This window comes from Euprymna scolopes, chromosome 29, assembly GCF_053919585.1.
Source record: "Euprymna scolopes isolate OS-2025 chromosome 29, ASM5391958v1, whole genome shotgun sequence".
NCBI lineage: Eukaryota > Metazoa > Mollusca > Cephalopoda > Sepiida > Sepiolidae > Euprymna > Euprymna scolopes.
This window is the reverse complement of record NC_136510.1, coordinates 98,551,563-98,567,569: the sequence shown is the minus strand read 5'-3', so window position 1 is coordinate 98,567,569 and position 16,007 is coordinate 98,551,563. Positions and strand designations below refer to the sequence as shown.

The following is a 16,007-nucleotide window of genomic DNA, read 5'->3' as shown; positions in this document are numbered from 1 at the left end:
TTCCCGTTACACGGTAAAAAAATTAAAAGATCAACGTGCTGTCATAAAAACACACCTGTCTTATCAAGAACTTACAGTTTATTTTTATACCTTGGGCCCTTCTGCTTGTGCAGTGTTAAAACTTAGATGCACTTGTGATGTTAGGCTTTATAAAGGTGTTAAGTTTGGTAAAAATCGAACTGTTCCCTCTTTAATCAGATTTTTCGATTATAGATACTTATTGGGGTCATTCTGATACAAAACCTATTTAAGAACACTCCCAGACATAACAAGCATTTGTGTGAAATTAAAAAAAAAAAAAAACTTGGCTCAGCTGTTTTGGAGTTTATAGGAAACTCTCTATTTCACGCTCACATACCCACCCATCCACACACACACACACACACACACACACACACACACACACACACACACACAGATAGATACACACATACATAGACAAAGTGCTTTTTATATATAAGTAAAGATAGAATTTAAGGTCTCTCTAATTAGTGCAAGTGAGACTTTTAAATTCGGTATTGCAATAAATCAGCATCATCGTATGGATACTGGATCCCTGACGAATCGTTGTATTTACAGAGTCAAGATAATAATCACCTGTAATTTGTCGGAAGCAGGTGTTTCCTTTTGCTAATCTTACATGGGAAAATTTCCTTTTGGTGAATACTTGCCAAACCTGAAAATAAATTTAAAAAAATTAAAATAGACTTGAAAAATTTACAAAACCAAACAATGTCATGTAAATGAAATAAAATACGCATCAAGTGCGCTTGAAAGCCAAATCACAACGTAATATTAGGAAAATAAACAAATATTTAACTTGTTTGAAATTTATAACATAAATATATTTCGGAGACATACTCCATCTTCAGTATGTTGTTTTGTTTCTTTTCTTTTTCTTTCTTTTCTTCTTTCTTGCCATGTTGTAAATTTCAAACAAGTAAAATATTTGTTTATTTTCCTAATAATACGTTGTGATTTGGCTTTCAAGCGCACTTGATGCATATTTTATTTTATTCAAATTAAATCAACGTTTCTATAATGGAACTCACACCTTGACAATGTAATATAATTTTTGTTTTAAATAATTTTTTTCCTGACACTTTTGCTGATAATACGACCTATTCATAGAAGAAGACTTAGTGTTTTTATGTTTTGTTTTTAAATAAAGAAACTTGGTCACATTTTTTAAAACATTATTACGTATGGAAGATCTTTTTTTTTCATTTTGTTAGTGGTATTAACCCGAGGGCTCAGCCTCTCATGGAGAAAGAAAGGTTACATGTCCGGTTGACGAGTGTTATAAAGTCTGAAATTTATGCATGGTTAGCGCGAATATTGAAGAGAGAAATTTGGTCACATCTTTGAAAATATTTTTCGGAAGGATGTCATAGTTTACTTGAAGCATTGTGCGTAGTGTGAAAGGCGTTTTGTTTGAAGTTTATGTCAATGTGGTTCGTAGGAAACATTACAGACACGAGTTAGTACATAAAAGAATAATGAAAATATTAGAAGAAATTTGCAATAATTTTTAATTATATTACATTTATATACCAGCATAATGCGTTGTACAAAATGGTAGGTGTTGATGTCCCTAACTTTTTAGAGTATTATCTTTTCTTCAGGGTAGAAAAATAAAAAGAAAACATATACAACAGTTCAGTGAGGCTTTTTTGTTTGTCTTATGTTTTAATTTATTTCTTTATTTCCGGAAGTCAGTGTCACAGACTACCTGTCAAATCAATTTCCAGGATACGAGTTTCGATGGATATTAATTATTATTTGAAGAAATTATTGTAACTTTTTTGTTTTTAATGTATATACATGGTTAATTTTTGCATATTATGCTTAAAGTGTGCACTTAATAGTGTTAATGACTGCTGTATTTGTGTCGTGTAATATCCGTTTTGGGGTAAAGGAAATCCTCATCTCAAAAACTCATGTATATATATATATATATATATATATATATATATATATATATATATATATATATATATATATATATATAAAATATATATGGCGATTAAGCTACACTGAATATTCTGCGTTTCATCCAACTATAGGATTCGTCAGCTCCTGACGAATCCTATAGTTGGATGAAACGCAGAATATTCAGTGTAGCTTAATCGCCATATATATTTTATAAATTACTAACTAGCTCTACCTACGTATTGAGCATTTTTGAAGTAAATACTTAAAGTTTACGCATAAATCTATACTTTCATATATTAAATTTATGCGAGTAAATGAAGTAGTTATATATTGTGGGAAAAGAATATTTTGCAAAAATAAGTTTTAAAAAATCGGATTTAAAACAAAAGCATTAAAAATTATTTAACATTACTTGCAGCATCTTCTTATAGAAAACTTACTTTGGTAAATGTCTTTCTTTTGGGAGACATAAGCGACGGCAGACTGGAATTTGTCCGTTGTCCACTGCGCTTCTTGGCTTGTAAAACTCCCTGTCACTTGTTTTAAACCAAACTCTTCGCACGCTACCTGAATATTATCAAAGAACAAAAATCAGAAGAAGTAAGTTACAAATTTCATTATCATCTTATTAATTAGCAAGGCTACCTAGTGTCATCCGGGATCCTAATTTCCATTAATTTTATGAGATTACAGAAAATAAAATAAAAGTAAACCTAAACAAGATACAAAATATTGTAATTGGTATTTATTTGCCTTTCCTCGCTCCTCTGTCGGACTTTGGGGTTGCTGCTATCTCAACTCACGCATACATATTCATAAGCATACGCATGCTGACATTAACGAAAACACAGCTCATTAGCTTTTTTCTCATTATTGTCTGCTCATAAAAAACAAATGTATAAACATTTATTTTTTTTTTAATAAAAATTGCTCCAGACAAGGCGTGAAGCTACTTGATATAAAAACTACAAAAAGTAAATACTGCTTCAAGGTCGAAAACTTGCGAACAATAAGTGTTAGATGGAATAGGTTCTAACTTAGAAGACAGCAATTTTTCCTTCTGTGTCAGAAATATCGTTCATGGAATGTGAGGACTAAAGGATAAAATGGGGAAAGCGAGACTTTTAAGTACTCCTAATTTTTCTCACTGAACTTTTTTTCTACAATGAAAATAAACAAACACTGGTTCTTATTAATAGCTTTTAATATAATTTAATTTGTATAATCGAATGGAGAAATTTGGATTACGATTTTTTAAACTTGTGAATAATTCACGGCCCGTAAATTATCGACTTAGACTTCTTCGATATCACAGTTAATGAACACCTCTTTTTCTACAAAGATTCTAAAATAAAAGAGGAAAAACCATTCTGTTTTCTTATTAATGTAACTTCCATTTTTAAACATATATAAAATATCGGGTTTGTTTTACTATACACATAGATTCAAAAAAGTTGTCAACAAAACAAATATATAACAAATAAATGTTATCAAAGGCAAGAGAAGTTACTTTTCTACCTACCTGGATAATTTTTTAGTGTTTTTATTTAATGTAAAATGTTTATTTGGCTTGAAAAACATACAGTGTTTATTGACGTATTTGAAAAATACAAATGGCGGCGGACTCGCTGTTGAACACATTAAGTTTGGGGAAATGAGTTAAAACTAAAAACTACACAAAATACTGTTAGAAACCCACTGAATATGTGTCAGTCTATGTCACGGTAACATATATTGAATGAGTTTCCAACAGTATTTTGTATAATTTTTTAGTTTGAACTCATTTTCCTAAATTTTACGTGTTCAACAGAGTCCGCCACCATTTGTATTTGTTTCCATACCTTGAGAACATCTGCAGACCAACTATCGAATGATTCCTTCTGACCACCTAATTCATCACCTTCTCCGATTGGATAGATATTCTTGGCACCGAGGCCGGACAAGTGTTTGTCCACGAAATGACCGAAACCGCAATATTCTTCATAGGAACTGTTCCCAAGACCAAACACGGAATATCTGAAAGCAAAATATGAAAATATGAATGAAGACCAGCACTTACGAATCACAAGAATTTGAAGCTTTCAATTTTTAACCAAAACTAGAGTTATTTCCCTTATTCCACGTAATAAGATGTAGGAAATAGGATAGAACTTTATTTTTATATATCTTATGCATTTAAACATTAAAAAAATTTTACATGTTTTTTTTTTTAATAAATATTTACCTTTAAAATATAAAGTAAGCTTTCAGTCCAACGTGACCTTGCCAAATAAATAACTTAAATAGCTTAAAAAAATAAAACACACACAAAAAAAAAACAAAAAAAACAAAAAAACAAATCCTCTGCAAGGGAAATAATTCTACTTAATTCCGATATTTTATCATAGCGAGTTACTTCCCTTAGATATTACAAACCAGGAGAGAAGACAGAACTGTACGCACATGAAATAAGTATATATATAAATATATCAATACACCTTATGCATGTACACATGTGTGCGTGTGAAGTACATAAATGCAAATTATCTATATACATACATTATTTATGTATGTATGAAGTGCACACACACACACACACACACATACACACACACACACACACACACACACACACACACACACACACACACACACACACACACACAAATAAAAACAAAAAACAAAAGACAAAATAAATGAACAGATTTTATAAACCAAATACCTTGTATCTTTTAAGTTTAATGTGGAAAGAGTCTTTATCGAATTTTTGCTGAAAATAAAAGAAAGGAAGTGACATTTAATGAAAATATTCACTTTTATAAAAAGGCACTGAAAAGAGAAATTTCCTCCACATAAATCTACGTTTGTCACATGTAATCACCATGGCGGAGGCAATAAATAATATGACTTGATTCTGGTTTTAATTTGGTTGGTTGTTTTTGTTTTACGGCATATCAACCCTTTTCAGGTTATTTAATGCACGTGATTTTGAAGAAAATTTTTTTAATAGAATATATTTGTTGTTTTCAAGTCAGTTTCTATTTAACACATAGTTGGGACCCTAACAGGTACTACCACTCCGGGTCAGAGTGGACCTGGGAGCAATGGTAATTAAGGGGTGCTCCACACTCCCCACAGCCCGCAAACTGGGGCCTCACCACTGGATATTGTTTAAGGTTATATCCAGGATCGGTTTTAATTTGAATCTGAAATCGAACTTCTATAACATTGTTTGAAAATCAAACATAGCATCTCAATGTGCACTTTGAATGCAATTGATTTTTGGATGTGGCTTGGGGGTGCTTCCAAATACTGTAATAAGTGTTTCTTTATTCTTTTGCTTATACAAACTTTATAAATATCTCCATTTTATTAACATTTTTCTTCCACAGATTGTTTTCCATTCCAAGAAAAAAAAAAAAAAAAAAAAACTTTCCAATATACATGTGGCTCTAATTTTTTTTTTTTAGTAAGTTCTGCTATTCAATGAAACACGTGTAAGACGTACTTCATCAAAATATGAATAAAATATTATGAGTTTTTTTGTTTTTTTTACACAGTGATCACCACTTATCAAGGCCCGGAAGCCACTCAGGGATAAGGGTTATTGCAAGTACATTACGTTAGTGAGGAGATTTGCTGAAATGTTTACTTAAGGGGGCGGTTCATTAGGAATTTGTTAACATTGGACTTGAAGACAACCATGTTGTAGTCCGGAGGGAAGCAGGCAGACGGAACAGAGTTCCACAGGCGTGCAGTTCTAAGGAAGAAGCTTTGTTCATGGAATCTGCGTTTTGAGTGTGAATTAAATACATTTCTGGTTTGGAATGTTGGCTTCAGATACATAAATAATAGTATAGTTTCGGCTTCAGACAGGCAGATACCAAAATCTCAATTAGCAATAGATATGGCAACAGCACAAGCATGAGAAAGAAAGGAGGGAAATAAAAGTGAAGAGAAGGACAAAGAGAGAGAGAGATGCCTCTCAGTGGATGTATGGTTATTCGTGCTATTTAAATGCAAATTTAGTTGTGATTGTACAAAGTAAATTTAAATCCAAAGACAAAATAAAAAAAGAAATGTATGTTTAGTTTATTCATTCATATTTTAGTTTATTTATTCATATTTTAGTTTATTTATTCATATTTTAGTTTATTTATTCATATTTTAGTTTATTTATTCATATTTTAGTTTATTTATTCAAATTTTAGTTTATTTATTCATATTTTAGTTTATTTATTCATATTTTAGTTTATTTATTCATATTTTAGTTTATTTATTCAAATTTTAGTTTATTTATTCATATTTTAGTTTATTTATTCATATTTTAGTTTATTTATTCATATTTTAGTTTATTTATTCAAATTTTAGTTTATTTATTCAAATTTTAGTTTATTTATTCATATTTTAGTTTATTTATTCATATTTTAGTTTATTTATTCATATTTTAGTTTATTTATTCAAATTTTAGTTTATTTATTCAAATTTTAGTTTATTTATTCATATTTTAGTTTATTTATTCATATTTTAGTTTATTTATTCATATTTTAGTTTATTTATTCAAATTTTAGTTTATTTATTCATATTTTAGTTTATTTATTCATATTTTAGTTTATTTATTCAAATTTTAGTTTATTTATTCAAATTTTAGTTTATTTATTCAAATTTTAGTTTATTCATTCATATTTTAGTTTATTTATTCATATTTTAGTTTATTTATTTAAATTTTAGTTTATTTATTCATATTTTAGTTTATTTATTCATATTTTAGTTTATTTATTCATATTTTAGTTTATTTATTCATATTTTAGTTTATTCATTCATATTTTAGTTTATTTATTCAAATTTTAGTTTATTTATTCATATTTTAGTTTATTTATTCATATTTTAGTTTATTTATTCATATTTTAGTTTATTTATTCAAATTTTAGTTTATTTATTCATATTTTAGTTTATTTATTCATATTTTAGTTTATTTATTCATATTTTAGTTTATTTATTCAAATTTTAGTTTATTTATTCATATTTTAGTTTATTTATTCATATTTTAGTTTATTTATTCATATTTTAGTTTATTTATTCAAATTTTAGTTTATTTATTCAAATTTTAGTTTATTTATTCATATTTTAGTTTATTTATTCAAATTTTAGTTTATTTATTCATATTTTAGTTTATTTATTCAAATTTTAGTTTATTTATTCAAATTTTAGTTTATTTATTCAAATTTTAGTTTATTTATTTTGATTCTTTGAATTAATGTTCCCATCTTGAGTATCAGTTTATCAACGTTTTGATCGATGAAGTATCTGACCTTCTTCAGGTGTATCTTGTTGAACTCGAGAATCTTTCTGTGGAACTCAGGAATTTTTCTGTCGAACTCGGGAATCTACATAGATTTCAAATGGAACCTTTATTTAATCCACTGTGGTTGCATGCTCTCATTCCATTACCCATTACTGGGTTGTAATCTAATATATAAAAGGCTATACGTCTGTCTGCCTGTCTGTCGGTCTTTTTGTCTATTTGTCTGTCTCCATATTTTCAAACTCTATCTTTTCCAAAACTAAACTTCTCATGTGTCTCTTGTCAAAATCGGGAATCTACACAGATTTTCAATGGAAGCTTTATCTAATCCAATGGGGTTGCATGTTCTCGTTCTGTCACCCATTAATTTGCAGTTGTATTCTGAGTGCCACCGACACTGACGATTGAACTCTCAACCTCAATAAGAGTATGACGTACAACTGAATCTTATAAGATACTCTATTGCAGACAATTCTTGCATGAATTTTAGCCGTCTTAAATCTGCATGGATTAAATACATTCCATGCAGATTCCCGAGTTCGGCAGTATAATTCTCAAAGTTTGACAGAAAGATTCTCAAGTTCAACGAGATATATATGAAGAAGGTCAGAGGTTACATCGACCGAAACGTTATGAAAATAACTCTCAAGATGAGAACAGCAGTCCGAAGCATCCAAATAATATGAATAATCAATCCTTATCTCAAAAATTCAGAAATTTACTTACTTTGGTGGATCCGGTTGAGCAGAAGTGATGCTGCCCAGTTGGCCTGCAAGGTTCTGAACAAAACAAAAAGAAAATAAAAATAAATCATTAGTATTTATAACAGCTTCATTTCAACTTTGGTTTTGCATTATTGTAAATAAAATGACCCGGTCTTTGTTTGCTACATTTTCTGGCCATTAACTGACCAACATAGCCATATCAAGAAACTAACACATGATCTTCTTTACACCTATAAAGCTGAAGTTGTTGTTGCACTGACATTGATATTAAAAGCCTACTTTTTCTATTTAAAAATTATTAAAACGAACTTCTTAATATACTCAGTCATGGATATGCAAGCGACTTCATCATGGTTAACTTATTTGCATATTCCTTTGAAAAACGAACATTCATTAATTAATTATTCATTTTTATGGTTTCTTATTGGATGATTGATTTCATTAAACTATTATGCTTAATTCTTTTTATGCATAGTTTCTACATTCTGCATAATTGCATAGCATTTAGGATGAAATAGTTTTAGTATACGCATATGTATTTATATATAAAAATGACCTTATCTGTGTGTGTGCCTAACGGTCTCTACAAAACTCATCTCTGAATTTTTGGTTTACAGACTTGAAAGTTGATACATAGGGGATTTGGACCTGTGAAACAAATTCAATTTGTTTTATTTAATTATTTGGACTATTTTTCTGATTTTCTAGTTGTTGTTTTTACAATGTTTTGGCCAATTATTCCTCTGGCCTTCATTGCGGTTAACCGTGACAGGATATCGAATCCTCCAACTACATCCACCAGCAATTACTGCCTTCAATAGATGTTGTCATTCGACATTCCTATTCTGTTACGGTTAACCTGACGAAGGCCAGAGAAATAATTGACCGAAACATCGTAAAAACAACAAAGATGAGGATAATAGTTCAAATAACAAAATAAAATAAATTATACAAATTATTCATCTCCAAAATAATTCCAAATTAATTCAATAATAAATTCAATTTGGTTTTTAGCCGGTAAAAATAGTTGCTAAAGGTCAGAATTGAAAAAATAACAGTAGACCTTGGCAGGAGTAAGTTGACTTAACCTGTTATTACTTCTGCACATGTGAAAATATACATTCATAGCTTGAAATCACTTCGTTTTTAAAACTTTCGTATCCATCTGTCTATAGATCAAACGGTATCGACTAAGGCTGGAGCGTTATATGTTTTGGTTTCAATTTTAACTGATAGCACCCAAGTCAGATTATTATTATTTTTAAACTTTTGAAATCATTACTATATATTGGGTACAATATAATAATCAATAGAGAATTTTTTTTTTTTTTTTTTTTTTACACAGTGATCACCACTTATCAAGGCCCGGAAGCCACTCAGGGATAAGGGTTATTGCAAGTACAGTACATTAGTGTGGAGATTTAATGAAGTGTTTACTTAAGAGGGCGGTTCATTAGGAATTTGTTAATGTTGGACTTGAAGACATTCAAGTTGTAGTCAGGTGGGAAGCAGGCAGACGGAACAGAGTTCCACAAGCGTGCAGTTCTAAGAAAGAAGCTTTGTTCATGGAATCCACGTTTTGATTTAGGCACAGATAAAGAGTGGGGGAAATTTTTCACAGTGGATTCAGCTAGACGGGTGTTTTTCGTGAAAGATTAGCGAGGGGGGACCAGAGATTGGAGTTCAGACGAGCACCTGCCATGGAAATAACGATAAAACAAGGATAGGCTCGCAACGTCTCTTCTGTGGGAGAGAGGTTGCAGGGTAGAGAAAAGGGCATCCCCCACTAAGCCACGAAATCTATTTTGTACTCTGTCAAGGCAGGATAGGCTGTTTTTAAGCGTATTTTACTAGGCAATGTCGGGAAGCCGGCCTGCTAGTATACACAAATAAAAAAAAAAATACCAATAACATAACATCAGTTCTCTATATCATTAGCGTGTCCCATTTCCGTGCTTCCTACAGAGAGACTGAACTGAAAATCTTTGTGTCTCTTGCTTGAAAACGTGATGTCATGTCATATCCTCATATCATTCCACTGAGTTTTGTTTACGAAGTTTGACCGTTTGCCCTGCCTTGTCACCCATCTTTCATTCAACCTTGAGAACGGTTCTATTTTACATATATGGGTCATTCTGACACGCACTAAGAGTGGACCTCATCAAAAGTCTCACTAGCTAACTTAATCACTACTTATTGGCGTAAGGTCAGTACATAAGTATAAACTCACCCTTCCATTTTCAGGTGCTTGTCCACTTCCAAACGTGCTGGTTACGGCTAAGAGCAGTTTTTCAGATGGTAAATCGTTGACCACGTACGAATCCATGCAGACCAACTGGAAACATAAAGAAAACAAAAAATCTTTTTGAATGAGAAAACGAAACAAAAAAAGTTACAAACAGAATGTTGTATATTGATGACGGGGATGCAGGGATGCAGGGGTGAACATCATAAAAATCTGAAGAGATGAGGATTAATTGTTTTGCATATAAAGTCGATGATTTTTTATGTCTGTAATTGGATTCTTGTTAATTATTATGTAGCCAAAATACATGTTGTTTGTTCCGGTGTTTATTCAAATTGACACTCATGGTGGCAATTAAAAGTGAAGAAAATAGAGAAAAGCCTGCATGATGTATGTACTCGTTACAGAACAAAGATTTCATATTCCTAAAAACATGTAAATCGAGTCGGGTTTATGAGTACTGATTTCTTGCTTTTGTCGGGCTAGGGATGGGTGCTTATTGAATGGAGGTATGATAGAAGCAGTGGACAGTTTCTCTTCAAATTCTCTCCAAAACCTCAACTTAATCTCCCTCTGAGCTCTAAAATCTGATTTTTCTGCTCTGCACAAGCTTAAATATAGTGGTCTTGGGTAGGTAGGGCCACGCCAGGCGTCCCAGCCAACCAATCATTGTCCGATCTGACACACCTTGGTTCGTTTTGATTGGATAATCAGCTACCTCTCTCCCACATCCCGATCAGGCAATTTCCACTGATAATGGCTTCCCATCGATATTGTCTCACACTCTCGAAAACTTTATCCTTGACCCCCCCTCCCCTGCCCTGGGTCAGGTTCAACCCTGGTAGCCTAAACAATTAGCTACTTCTAATAATCCTGTTGCAGAAACATATTATTCCACAAAAATATGGTTTCATGTGTTCGTCTGTTTTTCCTTTACAAAGGAAATGCACTTACTTCAGCAGCTCCACCATTTTCTTGTCCAACGGCAAGGTTATCTGGTATTTTCCGGGCCGGCCATTAAATAAAAGTGCTCTGCAACTCTCTCCTGGGTTAATCTCTTCTTACAGTGGCTGATTGGGTCACCCTCCCTCCCAAAATTGTGTGAAACATCCATCTATTTTGAAGGACGAGATCAAAAGATCGAACTGGTATGGAACAAGATTACAGATTCTCACGCTGACATCAAACTGTGCACTTATTGTCTCCATAGACACACATCGGTCCTTATCCATGCAATTCTTTATTTGGCCAATCAACTCTGGTGTTCTGACTTCCTTACTCCTCCCACACCTCATCATCCGACTCCCTGCCTTCCTTGAATCTCTTAATTCCGGGTCAAAAAGCGAAATGCAATAAAATATTTGTCTTTTCTGATTTACAGCATTTGTTGAAAGTAGAAAGTGAATTTTGGGTTTCCTTTTGGTAGCCTCGTATCTTTTGCTTTCATATTTTTTTAGTGTATTTTCATCCCAAATAAGGTACAGTGCCACTTTGATGTAAGGGGCTACTATCTGGGGCATAAGTTGTCAGGATACTATGTAGGGAGTTGAGCAGCAAGATGTTTGTTTACATTACATTTGAACTTCTGCATACAATAAGTGTACAATGTACAATATGAGAAGCAGGGACCCAGAAGGGAATTCCAAAGTCTAGCAGTCAGAGAGAGGAAACTATTAGAGTAGAAGACTTTCTGGTATCTAGGGATCTTTACTGTGTAGGGGTGGGATTTAGCTGCTTGTTGGGTTTATCAGGGGTATTTACGTCGAAGGGGTACAAGGGCTTGTAGTTTATCGGAGCATTTACCATTACTTGTGAAACAGGCAGAGAAATGCCACATTTCAGTGACGGGACTGACGTTGAAGCCGAGCTGACAGTGTAGAATCTATTAGGTTGACGACTCTTTTGAACCCTGTCTAAGAGGGAGAAACTAGTAGCAGATGCACAAGTCCAAATGTGGCAACAATACTCCATACATGGGCGAATGATGACCTTGTAGAGATACAGAATACTCTCCGGCAGAAATAAGTTTCTAGAGAGAGAGCCCACTTTATTTGCAGCAGCCTCTGCAGAATTTGTCCAGTAATACCATTCGTCCTCACATTCCATGAGCAATGTTTGTGACAAAGTGGGAAGAATTACTGTTTCATAGGTCGAAATCTATCCATTTAATATTTATCATTAATAGATTTTTGAAGTAGTATTTTTTATTTAGCTCCTTGCATCAAGTGGCTTAATGCCGTGTCTGGAGCGATTTCCATAATTTTTTTTTTAGCTTTCTACAATCATTACATTTTTTTTTTTTCACTTTTTTTTTTCAAATTGCAATGAAGAACTATTGAAGAACACAAGCAAGAAATAAAAACAACATCTTTGTACTGGAAAAACTTTCTTATTCACCTGATTTCAAAGAAGAAGAAGAAGAAATACAACTGTTGCCACATCTGGGAAGGAGCTGCTCGACATTCTCTATCCAGCCTTGATTGAGTTCAAAACCAGCTCCGAAACATAGTAGGTAATGCCCTTTTCTCTTCCCTGCAACTTCATTCCAACAGAAGAGACGTTGCGAACCTGGCAAGTGCTCGACTGAACTATAATCTTTGGTCCTCCCTTGCTAAACTTTCATGAAAAAAACAATTGACTAGCTACAAGTAATATATAGGATTTCCCCCACTCTCTATCTGTGCCTAAAATCTAAACGCAGATTCTATGAACAGAGCTTTTTTTCCAGAACTGCCCGCCTGTGGAACACTGTTCTGCTGGCCTGCTTCCCGGTTGAATACATGATAACCTTTAAGTCCAATGTAAACAAGTTCTTGTCGAGCCATCCCCATAAATAATCAATTTCTACCCAATCTATATCATTAACGATTACTACGCTACCACCTTAGATTCCGTAACTCTTATCCTCGAGTGACCCTCGGGCCTTGATAAGTGGTGACTCCGAAGTAAAAAAAAAAACAAAACAACAATAACAACAACAACAGCAAGATCTCAAAAAGTGAAATAAAATCCAAGAGAGCCTACAGAGCAAAAGAAAAAGACCAAAAAAAAATACATATATCTCTACTTTATATCTTAAAGGCACTGTGTGTGTGTGTGTTTGTGTGTGTGTGTGTGTGTGTGTGTTTGTGTGTGCGTGTGTTCTCTATAGACTCCAAAACGGCTGTGCGGATTTCTTTTGAAATTTTACAGAAATGTACTTTATGTGTGAAAGCGTTCTTAGATAGGTTTTGTCTTAGAATACCTCCGATCGATGATTAGTAATCCAAAAAATCCGATTTTGACCAAAGTTAGCACAGCCTAACATTACAAGTGCATTAAAAAAAAATTTCATCCCTGCACAAGCAGAAAAGTCCGGCGTATAAAATCAACAATAGGTTCTTTGATAAGACAGAGGTGCGTTCGAAATGAATGTTTCTGCTAAGAGCAACATTAAACCATGGTACTTGACTTTTGCATTTTAAACTTCAATGCAAGCCATTATGCATAAAAATAATTTTATAAAATCAACAGTAGGTTCTCTACAGTGCAATGTATTGTGAACTAAGTCACTGTGGGGAGGCATGCGAGGCTTTCTCCCGGTGCAATGCAGTTGGTCCCTGACTTGAGTAGGCAATCAATCGGTTTGATTGAAAAATGGGCGATTTCACCAATTTCGATGGCAATAAAAGCATTGGTTGATCCTCATTTAATCCCAGGCAACGTCGGGTCTTCCTGCTAGTAAAGAAATAAAGAAATGAAATCGAACATTACCTTTGTGTTAAAAGCTCGCCGGAAGTTGAGAGCAAGTTGTTCAGCAAAACGTTTTGCGGTTCCAGTTTCAGAAGCGTAAAGAACCGTACATGGAATTCTTCTCTTCAAAATCTTTCGGTATATCAGTGCAGCGAAGAAGACAATCCTAGAAAGTATAATGGTAAGAAAATTTTATTATTATTAAAAAAAAAAAAATCTATTTCTTAGCTATCTTTAACTGATGTTGCCCGGGTGAAGATATATTGCTCGGTAGAGGGTTAGGGTCAGACATATTGCTGACATAGAGAAAAATAATTTTAAAAAATGGTCATGTTTACAAACTTTTAAAAACTGTTTTAGTTTTCTATTTTTGGATTGCAATAACTATTCGATTAATCTATCTTTCTATTTATCTATCTATATCTCTCTCTATATATCTATACACACACACACACACGCACACGCACACACACACACACACACACACACACACACACACACACACACACACAAGAGCAGGAAAAACATCACATTTCACATCGTAACCTGAAAAACCGTATCCTAGGTATATATATGTGTGTGTGTGTGTGTGTGTGTGTGTGTGTGTGTGTGTACAGTAGAACCCCGAGATACGTTAGCCCTAGGATACAGTTTTTCAGGTTACGATGTGGAATGTGATGTTTTTCCTGCTCCTGGTATTTGCCCCCACCTTTCGTTGCTATTTATATTGTTATTTGATTATATACATGTGTGTTATATACTGTACTGTATTCCCGGGGTTCTGCTACACACACACACACGCACACGCACACACAAATATATTTATATATATATATATAACTACTTAATTTACTCACATAAAATTAATATACGAAAGTATAGATTTATGCGTGAACTTTAAGTATTTACTTCAAAAGTGCTCAATACGTAAGTAGAGCTAGTTAGTAATTTATAAAATATATATGGCGATTAAGCTACACTGAATATTCGGCGTTTCATCCACTCTAGGACTATGGCGATTAAGCTACACTGAATATTCTGCGTTTCATCCACTCTAGGACTCCTCAGCCTGAGGAGTCCTAGAGTGGATGAAACTCCGAATATTCAGTGTAGCTTAATCGCCATATATATTTTATAAATTACTATTACTATATATATATATATATATATATATATATATATATATATATATATATATATATATAAATGACCTTGTCTGTCATTGTGAGGAATGCTCTCTACCAAGCTCATCATCGTATAGGGTGCGTTGCCCGAACCAAATTGACTCTTTCACTCCACAGGTCTCTATCTTCAATCAAGATCTTCGAGTTGTAAGCCAGTGTCTTCTGTCAATAATTTTGTGTACGTTTTGACCGGTCTGACCTAGCAGTCAGTTCCGTGTTTAGGATCCCAAAATATCAAACTACTCTGTCAATTTTTGGTATACAAACTTGAAACTTCATATTTAAATTAGTAGAACAAATTTGATTTGGTTTTTTAGCCGGTAAAAATAGCTGCTAAAACGTCAAAAATTTAAAAAATTGGGACTTATGAGGCATAAGTCAACTAAAGATGTTTTTTCTATGCATGCACAAATATACATTTATATTTTTAACAGCATTATTTTTTTAAGTTTTTAGACCAGGCAGTAACGAGTAAGGCTGGAGAGCTAAATGTTTTGGTTTCGATTCTAGTTAATGGCACCCAAGTCATATTTTTTTAGCATTTGAATTCACTACTATATATTGGGTACAATATAATAATCAATAGAGAATTGATGCTATAATAAATAAATATGAAATCTGAGATAATGCACAGTGATTTGCAATGGTTTTTAAATGGGCTGAAGATTGCTGAAAAGCCGGTGAAACTTGTCACTCAGATTCCAGGAAACACCACCAGCAATTGCTAATGAGCATTTGCTGATGATGGCGTGTGCACAAACTCTTAGTGAATAAGTAATAAGTAACAATGATAAATTAAAATATTATATTGAAGCATATTTTATGACCGGGCAATGCCTGATGGCGTGCTAGTCGGAGAATAAATCAGAGAAATACTTACTTGGTCAGGATAGAAAAAGTGA

The 16,007-nt window shown here is 32.9% G+C and overlaps 1 protein-coding gene across 1 annotated transcript in view; it reads right to left on the bottom strand.

Moving 5' to 3' along the window:
- Positions 1 to 16,007, bottom strand: part of LOC145252791 (nitric oxide synthase, inducible-like) — a 62,908-nt gene that overhangs the window by 20,800 nt on the left and 26,101 nt on the right. Inside the window, exons 10-17 of the mRNA XM_080112738.1 lie at positions 15,986 to 16,007; positions 13,943 to 14,087; positions 10,175 to 10,279; positions 7,946 to 7,998; positions 4,637 to 4,684; positions 3,777 to 3,951; positions 2,376 to 2,502; positions 598 to 676 (exon numbers count right to left, since the gene is read on the bottom strand). The exon at positions 15,986 to 16,007 is cut by the window's right edge and continues 76 nt beyond it. Coding sequence (XP_079968864.1) covers positions 598 to 676; positions 2,376 to 2,502; positions 3,777 to 3,951; positions 4,637 to 4,684; positions 7,946 to 7,998; positions 10,175 to 10,279; positions 13,943 to 14,087; positions 15,986 to 16,007 — 754 coding nt within the window. The remainder of the gene's footprint in view (positions 1 to 597; positions 677 to 2,375; positions 2,503 to 3,776; positions 3,952 to 4,636; positions 4,685 to 7,945; positions 7,999 to 10,174; positions 10,280 to 13,942; positions 14,088 to 15,985) is intronic.